General features: G+C 45.1%; 1 protein-coding gene across 4 annotated transcripts in view; it reads left to right on the top strand.

Moving 5' to 3' along the window:
• The window catches only part of LOC140458408 (SH2 domain-containing adapter protein F-like), a 384,537-nt gene that overhangs the window by 71,098 nt on the left and 295,431 nt on the right, over window positions 1-18,008 (top strand). For all 4 annotated transcript variants that reach the window (XM_072552914.1, XM_072552913.1, XM_072552915.1 and 1 more), the window contains exon 3: window positions 15,712-15,930. In XM_072552914.1, the coding sequence (XP_072409015.1) occupies window positions 15,712-15,930 (219 nt within the window). The remainder of the gene's footprint in view (window positions 1-15,711; window positions 15,931-18,008) is intronic.

Raw genomic sequence — 18,008 nt, 5'->3', positions numbered from 1 at the left:
TGTGCAGGTTAGTTGAATTGGCCATACTAAATTGCCTGTAGTGTTAGGTGAAAGGGTAAATGTAGGGGAACGGGTCTGGGTGGATTGCTCTTCGGAGGGTCGGTGTAGACTTGTTGGGCTGAAGGGCCTGTTTCCACATTGTGTAATTAATCTAATCTAATCTAATCGGATGGCATTTCTGAGGAGCTATCAGTAAGGTGATGGGACAAATGGCCTGTTCCTGTACTGTATTGATAGAGGTTGCCAGTTCTACGAGGTGGTTTTCCCCTGTCTGTTCAGGAGTGTGAGAGTGTAGTGGTGTATCAATTACCACCCCAGATATCAGAAACGTCTTCCAATATTTTCCAAATTTGGAGATGTTCAGAGTTAGAGACAGTTGAGAGCAAAACAGGAGGGAGCCTCTTCCTGGTAAATGAAGTGAATGAGGAAGAACGTGTCTGTGATTAGAGGAAATAGTGAGGGCAAGATTGTTGATAGAAAACTGACTGAAGTGGGGTCCTGAAAAGGAAACACAGATTGTTCCTACTGTAGCTGGGCTGGAGAGTCTAGAATTTTGAATTTCCTCAGGACAGTAATTTCCTCACTCACTCACTGGGTTTGAGAATCTTTGGAATTCTCTTCCCCAATGGACCTTCGGTCGTTAGGACCAGAAGTCACTAGAATTTGAGACTCCTAGGGAACTGAGGGATATGGAGCCGAGCTGTAAGTTCCTGCAGTTTTGATCTTACTGAGTGTTAGAATGCATCTGAGGCAGCTACTCCTCTTATTGTGTTGTTTTGTCAGCTGGTGTAAAGAATTTGAGGAAAGAAACGTCTGTTTTCCCATTGGAAAGGAATCAAGATGTAGTGAGCTGTCTTATTGCACTGCCACAGGATGTGGAGATAGTGAACTCTGAGGAAAGGAAGTCATGCTGAGGTTGGTGAGGACATTGGTGAGGCCTCTTCTGGAGTAGAGTGTCCAGGTCTGGTCACCCTGTGACAGGAAGGCTATTATTAAGCTGGAGAGGGTTCAGAAGAAATAGAACTCTGTGGGAAGCTAGAGAAGCTGGGCCTCTTGCTGAGATATTTGTATCATCGATAGTCACAGGTGAGGTGCCGGAAGACTGGAGGTTGGCAAACGCGGTGCCACTGTTTAAGAAAGGTGGTAAGGACAAGCCAGGGAACTATAGACCAGTGAGTCTGACGTCAGTGGTGGGCATGTTGTTGGAGGGAATCCTGAGGGACGGGATGTGCATATATTTGAAAAGGCAAGGACTGATTCGGGATAGTCAACATGGCTTTGTGCGTGGGAAATCCTGTCTCACAAACTTGATTGAGTTTTTTGGAGAAGTAATAAAGAGGATTGATGAGGGAAGCATATTAGACGTGATCTATATGGAGCCAAGGCTAGGGTGGTCCTGGAAAAGCACAGCAGGTCAGGCAGCATCCGAGGAGCAGGAAAATCGACGTTTTGAGCAAAAGCCTTCATCTGTGATCTATATGGACTTCAGTAAGGCATTCGACAAGTTTCCCCCATGGGAGAGTGGATAGCAAGGTTAGATCTCACGGAATACAGGGAGAACTAGCCATTTGGATACAAAGGTAGAAAGGTTCAAAGGTAGAAGACAGAGGGTGGTGGTGGAAGGATGTTTTTCAGACTGGAGGCCTGTGACCAGTGGAGTGCCACAAGGATCAGTGCTGGGTCCTCTATTTTTCTTCATTTATTTTAATAATTTGGATATGAACTTAGCAGGTATAGTTAGAAAGTTTGCAGATGACACCAAAATTGGAGGTGTAGTAGACAGTGAAGAAAGTTTCCTCAGATTACAACGGGATCTTGAATAGATGGGCCAGTGGCTGAGGAGTGGCAGATGGGGTTTAATTTAGATAAATGTGAGGTGCTGCATTTTGGGAAAGCAAATCTTAGCAGGATTTATACACTTAATGGTAAGGTCCTGGGGAGTGTTGCCGAACAAAGAGACCTTGGAGTGCAGGTTCATGGCTCCTTGACAGTGGAGTCGCAGGTAGATAGGATAGTGAAGAAGGCGTTTGGTATGCTTTGCTTTATTGGTCAGAATATTGAGTACAGGAGTTGGGAGGTCATGTCCTGGCTGTACAGGGCATTGGTTAGGCCACTGTTGGAATATTGCATGTAGTTCTGATCTCCTTCGTATTGGAAAGATGTTGTGAAACTTGAAAGGGTTCAGAAAAGATTTTCAAGGATGTTGCCAGGATTGGAGGATTTGAGCTAGAGGGAGAAGCTGAACAGGCTGGGACTGTTTTCCCTGAAGCATCAGAGGCTGAGAGGTGACCTTGTAGAGGTTTATAAAATCATGAGGGTCCTGGATAGGGTAAATAGACAAAGTCTTTTCCCTGGGGTGAGGGAGTCCAGAGCTAGCGGGCATAGGTTTAGGGAGAGAGGGGAAAGATATAAAAGAGACTTGAGGGAGAAATGTTTCATACAGAGGATGGTACGTGTATGGAATGGGCTGCTGCAAGAAGTGGTGGAGGCTGGTACAATTGCAACATTTAAGAGGCATCTGGATGATATATGAATAGGAAGGTTTGGAGGGATATGGGCCAAGTGCTGACAGGTGGGACTAGATTGGAGTGGGATATTTAGTCAGCATGGAAGGTTTGGACTGAAGGGCTTGTTTCTGTGCTGTACAGTTCTATGACTCCATACCAGGATGTTGAGCGGAATGGAGGATATGAGTTGTAAGCAGTGGCGGGGACTTTTTTCACTGGAGCGTAGGAGGTTGAGGAGTGACCTTATTGAATTTTATCAAATCAAGAGGGTTATAGACAAGGTCAGTGGCAGGTGTCCTTTCCCTAGAGTGGGAGATTTCAAGACTGGGGGCATATTTTTCAAGTGAGAAGAGAAAAATTTTAAAAAAGACATGAGGGGTAACTTTTTTTTACACAGAGGATGGTTCCTGTGTGGAATGAATGTCCTGAGGAAGTAGTGGATGCAGGTACAGTTACAATGTTTACATTTGGATAAGGACATGAATAGGAAGGGTTTGGAGGGAAATGGTCCAAATGCAGCCAGGTGGGATTAGTTTAGTTTGGGATTTCTGTCGGCATGGACTGGTTATTCTGAAGGGTCTGTGTCCGTGCTGACTCCCTCTGACATCTGGCACAATTTGATGAGTGTTGGACTGAAGCCATCAACAACAGTGACAAAAAGCAGAAGTGATGAGGCAGGCCTCTGTAAAATGGAGAAGAATTGGGGGGCGGAGAGGACAGGTGCTGGAGGAGTCCCTGATAAATGAGTCTGCTGATGGGGAATAAAATGATCCATGAAGAAGTGAGCTCGCCATGAAGACAGGGTGTGTAGGCGTGAAGGACTTTGTGGTGTTCTGGAGAACCACACATTTTGTTGACGTGCTTGTGAGCAGAATTCCAGGGAGGCTGGAGAACAGAGACTGAGACACTTGGGGTTGTGCGTTAGGCTGATGTCGAAGTGATGGATCATTAGAGAGTTAACTGCAAATGTTCTGAAGTTTAGAGTTTACACTGTGTCTAATCACAGCGGGGAACAGTTTGAAAGGCACAGGGTGTATGGTGAGTGCAACAAACAGATACCGTTACTCATTAATGCTGGGCACCGGTGTGTACTCATATTAGAAACCAATAGCATTCAAACCAAGATTGATTTTCCAATTGATAAAAGTATTGATCAGAATCACTCTCATTAATCAGCTCCCGTTCTCACTGTGCACAGCTGGATTGGCACAACACTCACTCACTATAAATAGTAATTTCTCTTAGGTTTCACATACTGACTATGTGAGGTGTTTGCTGAGTGCTTTAGTTTGGAGATAACAAATTCATTGTGACCTCTTGTGTCCTGGGTTGAACTCCAGCCCAGTTTAATGGTATTAGTCTCTGAAGGTCCAATATGGAGGGGGGTTGTCTGGAACCAAGTCCCTAATTAATTAATAATGAGCAGAACGAAGGCATGTCCCCAGCTGCAAAAGTGCTGGTGGTCTCCCTGGTTAAACCACCCTCAATGCCATTAAACAATGGCAGGCCGGGATAATGGCAATGGCACCTACCAAGCAATCTTCTCTTTCATAGAACATAGATCATTACAGTGCAGTACAGGCCCTTCGGCCCTTGATGTTGCATCGCCCTGTCATTCTAATCTGAAGCACATCTAACCTACACTATTGCATATACTTCTATATGTTTGTCCAATGATGACTTAAATGTACTTAAAGTTGGCGAATCTACTAACGTTGCAGGCAAAGCATTCCATACCCTTACTACACTCTGAGTGTTGTAATGCTGAGTGTTTGTTCTATCTGATGAAGGGCTTATGCCTGAAACGTCAATTCTCCTGCTCCTCGGATGCTGCCTGACCTACTGTATATTTCCAGCCCCACACTCTCGACTCTGATCTCCAGAATCTGCAGTCCTCACTGTCTCCTGTTGTATCTATTTCCATCCATCAGCGTGGAGAGGATTTGTTCATGCACCTGATCTTGGCCTTGGTGACGGCACCTACTGGGGAGGGGGGAGGGGGGGGTGTGTGGCCATGATCACCATTGGTGGTAGGGGGTTGGACAATCGTTTAAAGGTCCAAAGGAAAAATATGAATCTGCCATTCAAGACAACATCTACACTGCAGGAAACCATTAGGAAATTATCAAAGTGTCAGTCTGGATCAGAATCTCAGATCCTGGAATGGGAGCTGAGATCCTGGTTTGGGGCTTGAATCTATAAAAACTGTTGATAGGGTTATGAACACTCCACCTCATCCTGCGTTAGGATTAGAGTCAACCCTGACATTATCAGAATCCAAGCTGATTATGACCAAATCCCATTGAGGTTTATCCGGTGGCTACATTGACCAGGCCCCTAACTGGATGTCTCAATGAAGAGTCAATGACTTCACTTTGACCCCATCTCCTGTTTGCATTTTTTTGTCTATCAACTTTCCTTCGAGTAGCCAAATTAGATTGGATTTCTGAGCTGGCACGCGGAGACAGATACAGCTAATTAGACCTTGTGCAGCTGACTGGGTTACTGAGGGATATAAAAACTCTTGAGTTGCTTGTTCAGGCAGCTCTGGCACGTGTATCTTGTCAGTCACAATGGAACATTCTCTGTACAATCGGTGAAGAGGAACGAAGCCTTACCCAAATTATCTGTTGTGTTAGGAAGAATCGCTTTATTTTATTTAACATAATTTTAAGAGTAAGGTTTGTGAAGACTTGTCGTATCTTGTTGCTTCTGATGAGGAGCGTTGATTGTTTTTTCCCTCCTTGGGAATAGCTGGTGTACAGTGATTGGGAAGGCTCCTGCTTGCCCCCTGATGGAGAAGGTTGTGATTTACCCTGTAGAGGCCTGGTTTCTTCTGTGGGTGTATGTACAGTCAACCCCACAGACTGTTCAACTGCCATGAGGCATCACAAGTCTCTTCCTTCCCCGAGTTGCCTAGATACTTGCAATTTCTGGCAGGACAGAAACTTTTTCCCTTCCCTTGTTGATAAAATTGTGTGAACTGACTTTAAAAACCTTGTGTACTCGCCGTTGGGCTGCTGATTTGCAAATAGTGTTAAACGCGTATTTAACTTGCTTTCAACCCCATCAGAAAGTTGCTCTATCAGATGAATTATTCAACTGAGGTTTGCTTTTTAATTCTTTCATGGGATGTGGACATCACTGGCAACGCCAGCATTTTTTTTGTCCATCCCTGACTCCCATTTCAGAGGGTAGTTAAGAGTCAATCCCATTGCTGTGGGTCTGGAGTCACAAGTAGACCAGACTGGGTAAGGACAGCAGATTTCCTTCCCAAAAGGACATAAATGAGCCAGATGAAATTTTTGGAATAATTGATGGCTTTATGGTCACTCTCACTGACACTAACCTTCAATTGAATCCACCAGCTGCTGATTTGAAGACATACCCCTAGAACTTAACTCTAGTCCTCTGGAATACTATTCAAGTAAAGCAAGCCCTAGACGATCATAGGGCTGCGCTCTCCTTAGAGAGAGAGAGAGAGAGAGATGACTGATGGTGGTTTAACCTGACGGTCTATGTGTAAAAGAAATTGACCCTCATGTCTTTTTAAAATCTTTATCCTCTCACCTTAAAAATATGCCCCCTAGTCTTGAAATCCCCCACCCTAGGGAAAAGAAGCCTGCTACTGACCTTATCTATACCCCTCAGGCAAGGGGGGAGGTTGAGAAGGTGGGACCTCCATGGTAACCTCAGCCTGTGTGGGAATCGAACCCAAGCGGTTAGCATCACTCCGCGTTGCAAACCAACCGTCCAGCCAGCTTTAGTCCAGTAACTTTATCACGAATGCCACAGTCTCACCTTCTCTAGAGTGGCGATAGGGCTGTCGCTGCATGGTTTCCTTTGGCTAAACTTCAGTGAATTGTTAAGTTCAATGTTTCAATGAAGAAGGTTATCTAAGATCACAAAGAAACCTTGACTGGTTGGGTCAATGGGCTGAGGAGTGGCAGATGGAGTTTAATTTGGACAAATGTGTGGTATTGCATTTTGGTAAAACAAACAAGGGCAGGCCTTATACAATTAATGGTAGGGTGTTGGGTAATGCTGTAGAACAGAGGGACGTAGGGATGCAGGTACATAATTCTTTGAAGTCTGCATCACATGTTGATAGGTAGTTAAGAAGGTGTTTAGCACCTTTGCCTTCATTGCTTACACCTTTGAGTATAGGAGTTGGGCCGTCATATTGAAGTTGTACAGAACACTGGTGAGGCCTCTTCTGGAATACTGTGTCCAGTTCTGGTCAACCTGTTACAGGAAGGATGTTACCAGGCTGGAGAAGGCTCAGAAGAGATTGACCAGGATGTTGCCAGGTGTGGAAGGTTTGAGTTATAGGGAGAGGCTGGATAGGTTGGCATTTCTTTTCTCTGGAGCATGGGGAGATAGAGGGCTGACCTTATAAAATCATGAAGAAGGGTATAAGGTGAATGACAGATGACTTTTCCCTGTGCCAGGGTGTGACTATGGACTATGGGGCATATGTTTAAGGTGAGAGCAGAGAGATTTAAAAAAGACTTGAGTGCAACATTTTTACACAGAGGGTGGTTCGGATGTGGAATGTACTTCCAGAGGGAGTGATGGATGTGGGTACAGTTACAATGTTTAACAGATATTTGGAAAAGCACATGAAAAGGAAATGTTTGGAGGGATATGGATCTATTGCAGCCAGGTGGGGATAGTTTAGTTTGGGATTATAGTTGGCATGGACTCGTTGGACCGAAGAGTGTGCTGTATGACTCTCTGATTTTAGGTCAAGGATTCATTGCTGAGACATTTGGTAATGTAGTGTTCTCCTGCCTATTCAGAAAAAGAGCTGCTGCGCAGTGAGAGATTGTTGATGGGATATAAGTGTCTCCCAGCTCTCAGTGGAAATGGACCATAGATAGAGACATTACTTCCTGCTTTTTTAAAATTCTGAGTTACAGTGTGTTTAGACTGAGTGTTTTAACCTTCATTCTCTGTTGATTAAAAAGAACTCAAATCTTGCTGTCAGAAAAGTGTTTAATAATTTAAATGTAACACTTCTTAGAGGAGTTTCTAGCTCAGAGTTTGAGCTCTGTAAAAGATCTCTGCAGAGATCTGTCAGTTGGAATAATTCTGGCTAATGTTTTGAAATCAGTATGATTTTACTTGTTTCTTGTTTAAGAATGTTGATTTATGGCTGTTCCATTTTCTTTGCAATGTCGATGAAGTGAGTTCAGGAAATACAAAAGATCAGATCATGCACATCGGTTTATGGTGGGCTTCTCCAACAGCACCACTACACCATTCCCTCATCTTATGAACTCCACTCTTACAATGCTTTCTAATCGACCTGTACAGAGGTGAGACATTGCTGGAGCATGTGGGTCTTGAACCCCGGCCTTGTGGCTGAGAGGTAGGGACACTACCACTGCACCATAACGATTCCCACCAGAACTCCACTCTTAAATACAAATGTTCTAATGAACATCACTTATTCTCGAGCAACTCTGGGGCTGAACTTTACAGGGATCTGCATTTCTAACCATGAGCATCCAGACAGCCACACCCAGAATGATTTTTCCTGTCTTTTATTCCCTGCAAAGTTCCCTTGTTTTTGCTGTGTGGGACACTGAGGCATAATCCTGAGTACTTTGATCATGAAAGGCAGTACGACTCCTAAACACCCTCTCGTGGTGCAGAGAGTGGCATGGGCACAGAACTGGGAAGTTTGCCCACTCTGTGTGAAAAGAGAGAGACACACACACAAAGCTAAAATGTAGAGTGAGACTGGGAAAAGAAGGTCCTGCCAGCCTGCTCTCTAATTGGGCAGTCAATTTGCCGGAGTCCTTGTATAAATCTTGATTGCATTTGTCTCTGTGTGTAGTCACTGGGGGACACTGAAACTAATTGAATAGCTGTCAGGACAAATGAAATAGCTGTGAAAAATGGTCCCCGCATAATTCAATTGTTCCCACCAAACCTCTCCCTTCTCACTCCAGGAAAATTCCTCCTTGGAAACAGGTTTGTACTTTTTCATATTCCACAACTGTTTAAACCCTGCAGTATCCTTACTCGGTTACTCAGATGTATTAAACTCCTGCTCATTACTCTGTTTAATTTAGACTCAATAACATTTGTTTGAATCACATGAAATCGATGTTTCTACTAAACGTCCTAATTTACTTTTTCTTTTACTGTTGAGCCCTGTTTGAGATTGGTTTCACATCTTGCACCCTCTGTTGACTTTAGCTCATTCAAACATCTGCTACTCATACCGTAACTTGCATGAAGTCACAGGGTCATACAACACAGAAACAGACCCTTCGGTCTAACTTATCCATGTTGACCAGGTATTCTCAACTGAACTATTCCCATTTACCTGCTTTTGGTCCATATCCCTCTAAACCTATAATATTTATGTACCTGTCCAATTGTCTTTTAAATGTTATAATTGTACCAGCCTCTATCACTTCCTTTGGCAGTTCATTCCACATATGCACCAACCTCTATGTTGCCCCTCCGATCCATTTTAAATCTTTTCCCTCTCACCTTAAACCGAAGCTCTCTTGTTTTGGACTCCCCTACCCCTGGGGAAAAGACCTTGGCTATTCACCCTATCCATGCCTCTTGTGATTTTATAAACCTCTATAAGGTCATCCCTCAGACTCTGACGCTCCAGGGAAAAAGTCCCAGCCTATTTGGCCACTTCTCGTAATTCAAGCCCTCTAGTTCTGGCAAAGTCCTTGTAAATCGTTTTACTGGACCCTTTCTAGTTTAACATCCTCCTTCCTATAGCAGGGTGAGCAGAACTGTACATGAAATTAGTCTCACCAAAGCCTTGTATAGCCGCAACATGACGTACCAACTCCTCTACTCAATGCTCTGACTGATGAAGGCAAGTCAATCCCCCTTTGTGCTCTCTCACCTGCCTTAGCTCACAATATCCCAAGTTTCAAACTCTTTCATAGCCTTAGCTTTTCTGACCACCTCTAGCCTCGCGACCAACCCTCTGCAATTTCTGCCTCCCTTTTGAGTTTGACCACATTCGCCTCTGCACTCGTGGTAGTTTGGTGAGCACCCACTACCCTACACTCTTGAATTCCCTCCCTAAACCTCTCCACCCCTCTTCAGCCTCAGGAATCTCCTTAAAATCCATCTCTTTGATCAACTTCTTGGTCACACCCCATCCCACCTGCTATTTCCACTTTTAGTTCTGCACTGCCATTTTCTGCATGTTTACAGTTCTACAAAGAAAATGTGTCCTTCTTGTTTAAAGAAGTTTATCATTCTTAGTGTTGAAATAGTGAGCCACCCTTTGAGGGAGAAGGTATTTTAGATTTGTATAGCACCTTGTGTTGGAGAAAGCTGTCGGGTTTCTGAAATAAGAAAAATGGGTAAATATGGATGCACCTTCAGAGTTCCTGAAGAGACTGATGAAATGTACAAGGTTTAGTCCACTGGGCAAGTGGAGCAATTGGGTTTTGACCTATAAATGATGTAAGTACAACTGCTCTATTCCAAAATCAGGTTGGCGTGTCTCTCTCTTGGAATTGGCAGTGTGTGCTGGCTGCCTTCACCCTTCTCGGTGGGAGAGGTTAAATGTTGTGAGGTGCTGTTGAAGGTACCTTGCTGTGTGACTGCCGTGCATCTTGAAGATGGTACACACTGCTGCTTTAGAGTGTTGGTGCCGGAGGCTGGGAATGGTGCTTGCTATCCTGCTATCGGAAGGATGTTGTGAAACTTGAAAGGGTTCAGAGAAGGTTTACAAGAATATTTCCGGGCATGGAACTCCAGGGAGAGGCTGGATAGGCTGGGGCTGTTTTCCCCTGGAGTGTTAGTGGCTGAAGGGTGACCGGATAGAGGCTTATGAATTCATGAGGGGCATGGATAGGATAAATAGTCAAAGTCTTTTCCCAGGAGCCTAGAACTAGAGGGCATAGGTTCAGGGTGAGAGGGGAAAGATATAAGAAGAGACATAAGGGGCAACTTATTCATGGAGGCAGTGGTGTATGGATTGAGCTGCCAGGGGAAGTGGCAGAGGATGGTACAAATATAGCATTTAAAAGGCATCTGGATGGTTCTATGAATAGGAAGGGTTTAGAGGGATGTGGGCCAAATGCTGGCAAATGGGACTAGATTAATTTAGGATATCAGTTCAGCATAGACGAGTTGGACCGAAGGGTTTGTTTCTGTGCTGTACAGTTCGACAATTCTAGTCAGTTATGTTCTCTTCACATTATAAACCGAGCCACATGTGCTTCTCGCTCAAATTAGCAGAACTTGCAATGTAGGCAGCGAATGTCAGGTTTGGAGCTGTCACCCTCACTGATTGGCAGGACCTGATACCAGCTGCCTGAAATCCCTCCTGAGCTGATAGTTCCGGGCACCTGTCTGAATAATGCTCCATGCCAAGCACAGCTTACACATGGGGTATCTTTTACATTTATTCTGAGCAGAGCAATTAATCTGTTTGAGCGATTGTGCTGGAGAATAGAGTGGTGCACATCGCAATGTTTAACTTGCTCGTAATTAGGGTGAAGGATTGTTGAAATTAGGAATGTAAAGAAAGCTAATTGGTCAGGTAAGGTCTGCGATTATTTCTGTTGTGCTCAGAGAGTGTTTCCTGAAAGAACGTTGGTGAAATATGAAAATTGTTTCCTTTTCAGTCACTTGTTCCTTTTATCTGGTCAGGAGGATGATTCATGTTGGGTTCTGGCTTTAACATGTTACTGCGCCAGAGATTTCCTATGAACATTGGCACATTCCCAGGGATACCCTGTAATGCCATAAGATGTAGGAGTGGAGGGAGGCCATTCGGCCCATCAGGTCTGCTCTGTTATTCAATGAGATCGCGGCTGACCTGACAATCCTCAACTTCACTTTCCTACCTTATCCCCATAACCTTTGATTCCACTTACTGATTAAAACTTTGTCTAATCTCAGCCTTGAGTATATTAAGAACCCAGCCATGATGGCACTGTTTGGTAATGAGTTCACAGGTAATTCCTCCTCAACTCTGTTTATGAGCCACCCCATACTGTGAGATCATGCCCTTTGTTCCTAATCTCTCTGTAGATCCTGTGAGTATTAATGCAGTCCTGTGAACCTCCTGGGACTATTGGTACAGCCTTGGGAACCAATACCATAGACTTTGCAAATGCTGGTGTTCCAAGAGACTTGGGTGTATTTGCATGAGAGAAACGCGGATACAACAAGCAATTAGGAAAGTGTACAGCATGTTGGCGTTTGATACAAGGAGCTTGAAATATAAGAGTGAGGAAGTCATGCCATGATAGTACAGAGCTGTCATGAGATCAAAACTGGAGCACAGATTTTGTCTCTGTATTTGAAGATGTGTCTGTCTGGGATACAGCAAAGGGTGGCTGGATCTGTCTCTGTGATGAGATGCTAAATAAATTGGAGACAGAACTCAGAAAAATGTGAGGTGATTGAATTGCAATGTACAAAGTTCTAAAGGGGTCGGATAGTGAGAGATTGAGCTTTGTTGGCCGGGATATGAGGAGACAGTGAGGACTGCAGATGCTGGAGATCAGAGCTGAAAATGTGTTGCTAGAAAAGCGCAGCAGATCAGGCAGCATCCAAGGAGCAGGAGAATTGACGTTCCTGAAGAAGGGCTTATGCCCGAAACGTCGATTCTCCTGTTCCTTGGATGCTGCCTGACCTGCTGTGCTTTTCCAGCAACACATTTTCAGCTCTGGCCGGGATTTGAGCAGACTCTCCAGAACAGGGGCTGTGCACTGAGGACTGAGATGAGGAGAAATGACTTCACTCCAAGGCTTGTGAATCTCAGGGATTTTCTACCCCACTGAGATGCATTCCATCATGTGTTCTCCCTGTGTCGTAGAGGTCGGCAGAACCTGAAGAAAAGGCCCTTCGGCCCATCAATTCTGTGATAATCAAAAACCACCAACTAATGCCTTGTAATCCCCTTTTCCAGCACTTGGATCTTCATTGTTAATTAAAATTTAAGGCTGGGATCAACAGATTATTTTAGCATTGAGGGATATGGGAAGAGGGCAGAAATGTGGAATTGAAGCCTACAGTCAGCCCAGATCATTATTGAATGGGAGCAGCAGGCACGATGGGCTGAATGATCTACATTTCCTGTTTCTGATGTTGAAATCTTCTAATGCAGTTGCTGATTCATTCCAGGGAGCACTTGCTTTAATACTGCTGCATTCCTGAGGCGCTCTTGTAAATTATTGGTGCACTCCTTGGGTATTCCCAGCTAACGCAACACATTCTGACTCAGTTTCAAGGGACTTCCAATGGATATTGCCACCCGTCAAGGAAACCTCAGCATTTCCTGTTATATTTCTGGGAAATCCCCTTTAAATAGACACTTTCCTGCAGAGCCACTCCTGTGAATGTTGATACACTGCTGGCAGGGGTGGCACTGCCTGTGATCCAAAGGACTAGATCGATAGATGCTTTTCTAATCGCCATTGCTGGTGGCAGTAAACGAAGAGATAGAATTGAGTCTCTGGCACATTAACAGCGTTGGTATAAGTGAATTCTTTCCCATTGCGGAATTGACTGAACAAAACCATTGGTGTCAATTTACACTCAAATATTGACCAGTTACATGGTCAAAAATAGATTAAGCCCAAAGTAAAGTACTTCAAATTACAGTTAGACACTTCATTAGAATTAACTGTGGCATTTATGATAAAGTAATGGAATGCCGTGGTGTAAGTGGGAATTCTATAATGTGGCAGCTACTTTAATGTTGTAGCAACGAAAGAAGACAGATTGTCGAAAGAGTGTAAATTTGCAGGTATATCGACTCTGCCGCATTCAGCTCATCTGAGAGCTCTCCACATCACTGCTTTTAAGGAGTCTGATCTTCAACTTGTACCAACTACCTTGGGAATTCCCACCATCTTTCCTTTCTCGTGCTCTGCAGCAAGAGATGCAATGGAGGTCAGTGTATCCCATAATTCACAGCAGAGCTGAAAGCCTCCCATTAAGACAACAGCCCTGGAGAGGTCTCCAACATTATTTAAATTCTGATGGGATAAGCTTCAATCCCATTGCTGCTTCTTGCCCTTGAGATAGTGAGAAACATGCACAAATCTTGTGGCCAGGAAGGGATGAGAGAGAGAGAGACTGAGAGAGAGAGACTGAGAGATTCTTGATTGTGATTGCTTAACCATCTGTACATTACTAGATAAGCCACAAGTAGTCTCCTGGTGGGAACTGGTTACCATGTGGTTGTGCTATCTCCTGTGGTTGAATAGCCATCCATTGCCCATAATCAAAACGTCAATGCCAGGACTAGCATATGAGTGCGTAGAGGGCTGTACCCCAAACAGAGAGCAGCTCTTCAAGAAGCGGGCAAAAGATTTGGGTATCGACCTATTAGCGATGTGATTTCTGGTATTTTCTGCATTTCTACTGTCCTCTGCTAATTGTACATAGGGAGGGTCATTAATAACCTACATTACCATGGCGTAAAGGTTATGTTTGGATGATGAATTGTGTGTGCAAATGCACTGTATTAATGATTGTATCAGGTAAAAACCCTAGGGCACAATTGAAGCAATAACGTGCTGCATTCTAAAAGCACATGGTCTAAATGTAACTTTAAAGTTTAATTATGCAGGCTGCAGTGTTAAAGGCCATTCAGGTTTGATATATGGAAGCCATAATGAATGACCTTCTTCTCTACTCCTGGAAGGTGAGGCTTACAGCTAATTAATGAGGGAGCAAACTGCTCTGAGCTCAAATTGGTTCTGTTTTCCCTTGAGCAGCTTTCAGCCTGTTTGATTACTCACTGTCACATGGTTACAGGAAAAAGCAGCCTCTAGTCCCATCCCCAGCTCCAGCCTCCAACATGTCTCCACCACGCTATTATTTATCTTCTCGAGTCCAACTCTGAGGGAATCATGCTGCTGTTTCTCTTCTCGTCCCTTTGGTGAATTCTCGTTGTTTCTCTTCCCACTGTTCCACCACCCCATGTTCCCCATGTATCAGAGAGTTATTGAGGTCCACAGCACAGAAAAAGGCCCTTTGGCCCATTGTTTCTGTGCCAGTCAAAAGCACTCACCTCAATATCGTAAGTTTATTTTCCAGCACTTGGCCCATAGCCTTGTATGCCTTGGCATCACAAAACCTGACTGTAGCGACAAGAAGAGAGCACTCTGGAGGGACTCTTAGGAGGTGGGTGAGGTTACCAGAGTTCCTGCAGGTGTCGGAGTCACGTGTAGAGGTAGCAAGTCTTAGTGCCCTCCTCAAGAGGGGTATGCAGTGGAGGGCTGTTGCATCCCAGCTCCAAGGGACCAGGTCAGCAAGTTGTGTTGTGTCAAGAGACCATGTTGCAATCAAGGGATGCAATATGAGAAAGAGAACGAAAGACAGGGGGTTCGCAGGGGTAGGTTCCTGGAGCTGAGAAGAGTATGAACAATGCAAGAAGGTGCCCCAGAACCAGGTCTCAGGATACAGGCTGGGCCATTGAAGGCTGAGATGAGAAGTGTCTTCACCCAGAGAGTGGGGAGCCAATGGAACTCACTGCCACAGAAACATCGAATGTTTTCAGAGAGAAGATGGCTAGACCTTAGGGTTTAAGGGGTCAAAGAACTACGGAGAAAGCAGAAAAAGGTATTGGGTTGGATGATTAGCCATAGAGTCATAGAGTCATACAACACAGAAACAGACCCTTCGGTCCAGCCGGCCCATACTGACCATAATCCCAAACTAAACCAGTCCCACATGGTTGCTCCTGCTTCTATCCCTCCAAACCTTTCCTATTCATGAATTTATCCAAATGTCTTTTAAACATTATAATTGTATCCACATCCACCACTTCCTCAGGAAGTTCATTCCACTCTCTGTGTTAAAAAAATATTGCCCCTCATATCTTTTTACATCCCTCTGCCATCGTCATATTGAGTAGTAGAGTAGACTTGAAGGGCTGAATGGCCTATTCCTGCTATAATCTATGTTTACGATTTGGAATTGTTTGGTTAGAGCCTTTTGGTTATCTAAGGGCCCGATCTGGATTTTTAAGAATTCTTTCATGTAATGTTAGTGTCTCATCACAGCAGAATGGTGAAGAGGCTTGAGGGCCTGGGGTACTCCCTCACCTAACCCTGACGTTCCAAAACCGACCGTCTCCCTCTAATCAGATTCTATCAGGCATTGCCCTAGTCTCAGGCGCCTCTTTCGTCAAATGGTTAGGTGTTTTCATGGTTTGTTAACACTCTGTCCTGATGTCACGCAGAGATACGCCGGAGAGGGTCCAAGGATGTATCCAGCAGACCGCTGCCACTATACGACACACCGTACGAGCCCATGGAGAACGGCGGAGAGTCCGACATGGAGAAGCTAGTCACCCATCGCCTCCGAGAGAGTCGTCTCCCAGAGGACGATGAGCGGCCGCCAGGAGAATACGACCAGCCCTGGGAATGGAAGAAGGATCGAATCTCCAAAGCATTTGCAGGTAACATTCCACCATGTTTCCCAAAGTCACAACAAGATTCTCACTTAGTCCTGACTGGATACTAACCTCGGGAGGGAATAGTTCACCCTGGGGTGGCATGGTGGCTCAGTGGTTCGCACTGCTGCCTGGGACCTGGGTTCGATTCCACCCTTGGGTGACTGTCCATGTGGAGTTTGTACATTCTCCCTGTGTCTTACGTGGGTTTCCTCCGGGTGTTCTGGTTTCCACCAACAATCCAAAGATGTGCAGGTCAGGTGAATTGGCCATGCTAAATTGCGTAAAGTGTTCAGGGATGTGTAGGTTAGGTGCATTAATCAGGGGTAAATGTAGAGTAATAGTTTAAGGGAAGGGATCTAGGTGGGTTATTCTTTGGAGGGTCAGTGTGGGCTTGTTGGGCCGAAGGGCCTATTTCCACACTGTAGAGATTCTAGGAACTCTGGGCCCTTTGTCTCCTTTCTCCACTCCCCGGCTGGTATTCTTCAGTGTAACTACTCCAGGGTGATACCAACACAGAATATCGGTAATGGGGAGACTGACCTCCCGGGCCAGAGAACTCCAGTGAGAGGTCACTCTGCAGTGTGAGCCATGATGTGTGGGGAGTGTAAGGTGCTGAGCGAGGAATGGGTGACTTTAGGACGATGGTTCCCAAATATTTTCAGTATTGGGGGATTTCCTGAGTCTGTTGTAAGCTGTTTGGTAGGGATTAATTGCTGTGATTCATCAATAACTCCCATTATCATTGTATCAGGATGGGGGAGGATGAACTCAACACTGTTCCCTGTTCCTATTGTTTCCCTTTTTCCTGGACTTCTATCCATGGACCTTCTGAATTATTACAGCTTTGTCCTTTACTGTTCACTGTGTTCATCCAACGACAAAACCAGTGGCAGAGCTGCTAGTGATTAATTAGAAAGGGAGTGGGAGGGAGTCAGAGATGGAGACGGTGACAGAGAGAGAGAGAGAGAGAGAGACGGAGAGAACAGAGTGAAGGAGGAGTGGGAGGGAGGGTGAGAGAGAGACAGACAGAATAAAGAGGAGTGGGAGGGAGAGAGAGACAGAGTAAAGGAAGAGTGGTAGGGAGAGAGAGAGAAACAGGAAGAATAGAGCTAGGGAGAGACAGAGTGGGAGGGAGAGAGGTGGGAAGAGTGATGAAGGAGTAGGAGGGAAAGAAAGATAAAGAGATTGAGGGCATTCAAAGGGAGAGGGAGGGGTAAGGAGAGAGGAGGGTAGAGAGGTGACGGACTCACAAAGAGGTCAGAGAGAGTGACTTTATGGGACTGCTCTGCAGTTGAGGATATTCTAGGCTGTTTGCAGCTGGTATGTGCTTTTGCCGTGTTTCAGAGACAGCCACGTTGAGTCTCCTGATTTTCTCTGGAGCTGGAAGGTTGGCCATCTTGAGTCGAGGCCAGAGATGATCAGCGTGAAGCTGGTGGTTAAACTGGAGCCAATTGTGCTGGCTGTCTCACGCTGGTGTAGGAGCTGAACAAACAAGTAATTTAAATAATGAAGGGGCCCCACATGGAGGTCATCGTCTGCAGTGAGTCATTCGATTAGAAAGTAACTGGTGACACCAGGGCCAGATTTAGGTCTGATTGATGGTCTGTGTTAATCATCATCTGGTAAACAGGGAAGTGAGTACATGTCACAGAGTCTCCCTGTGATTACCAGCAGAGACGGAGGGTGGAGGACAAAGCTGGAGGGAGGAAAGGGAGAGAAGCTGGGGGAGACAGAAAGAGTTGGGGCGAGGGAGTGGGGAGAACAGAGACAGGAAGGGAAGAGGTGGAAGGGTGGGGGGGAATGAACAGTCGGCATTTTCTCTTGGCTTTGAAATATCCCAAAGCATTTCACAAGGTGTGGTCATTGCTTCATCAGAACAGCTATCTGTGCAGAATGAGATCCCAGAGTGATGAGCTGAATGAACACTTGCACCGTGTTTTGGTGACCTTAGTTGAGGAAGACTTTGAGAGCCTTACTCCTCTTTGAGTCACATGTCGGAGCTGTGATGCCCCCCCCCGCCCCTTCTCGAGTTTGCTGTGACTCCTCTTTAGAATCGATGGAGCCAACTCCGCCATTCTCCC

Source organism: Chiloscyllium punctatum, chromosome 33 (genome assembly GCF_047496795.1).
Source record: "Chiloscyllium punctatum isolate Juve2018m chromosome 33, sChiPun1.3, whole genome shotgun sequence".
NCBI lineage: Eukaryota > Metazoa > Chordata > Chondrichthyes > Orectolobiformes > Hemiscylliidae > Chiloscyllium > Chiloscyllium punctatum.
This window is presented reverse-complemented; position numbering and strand designations above follow the sequence as displayed.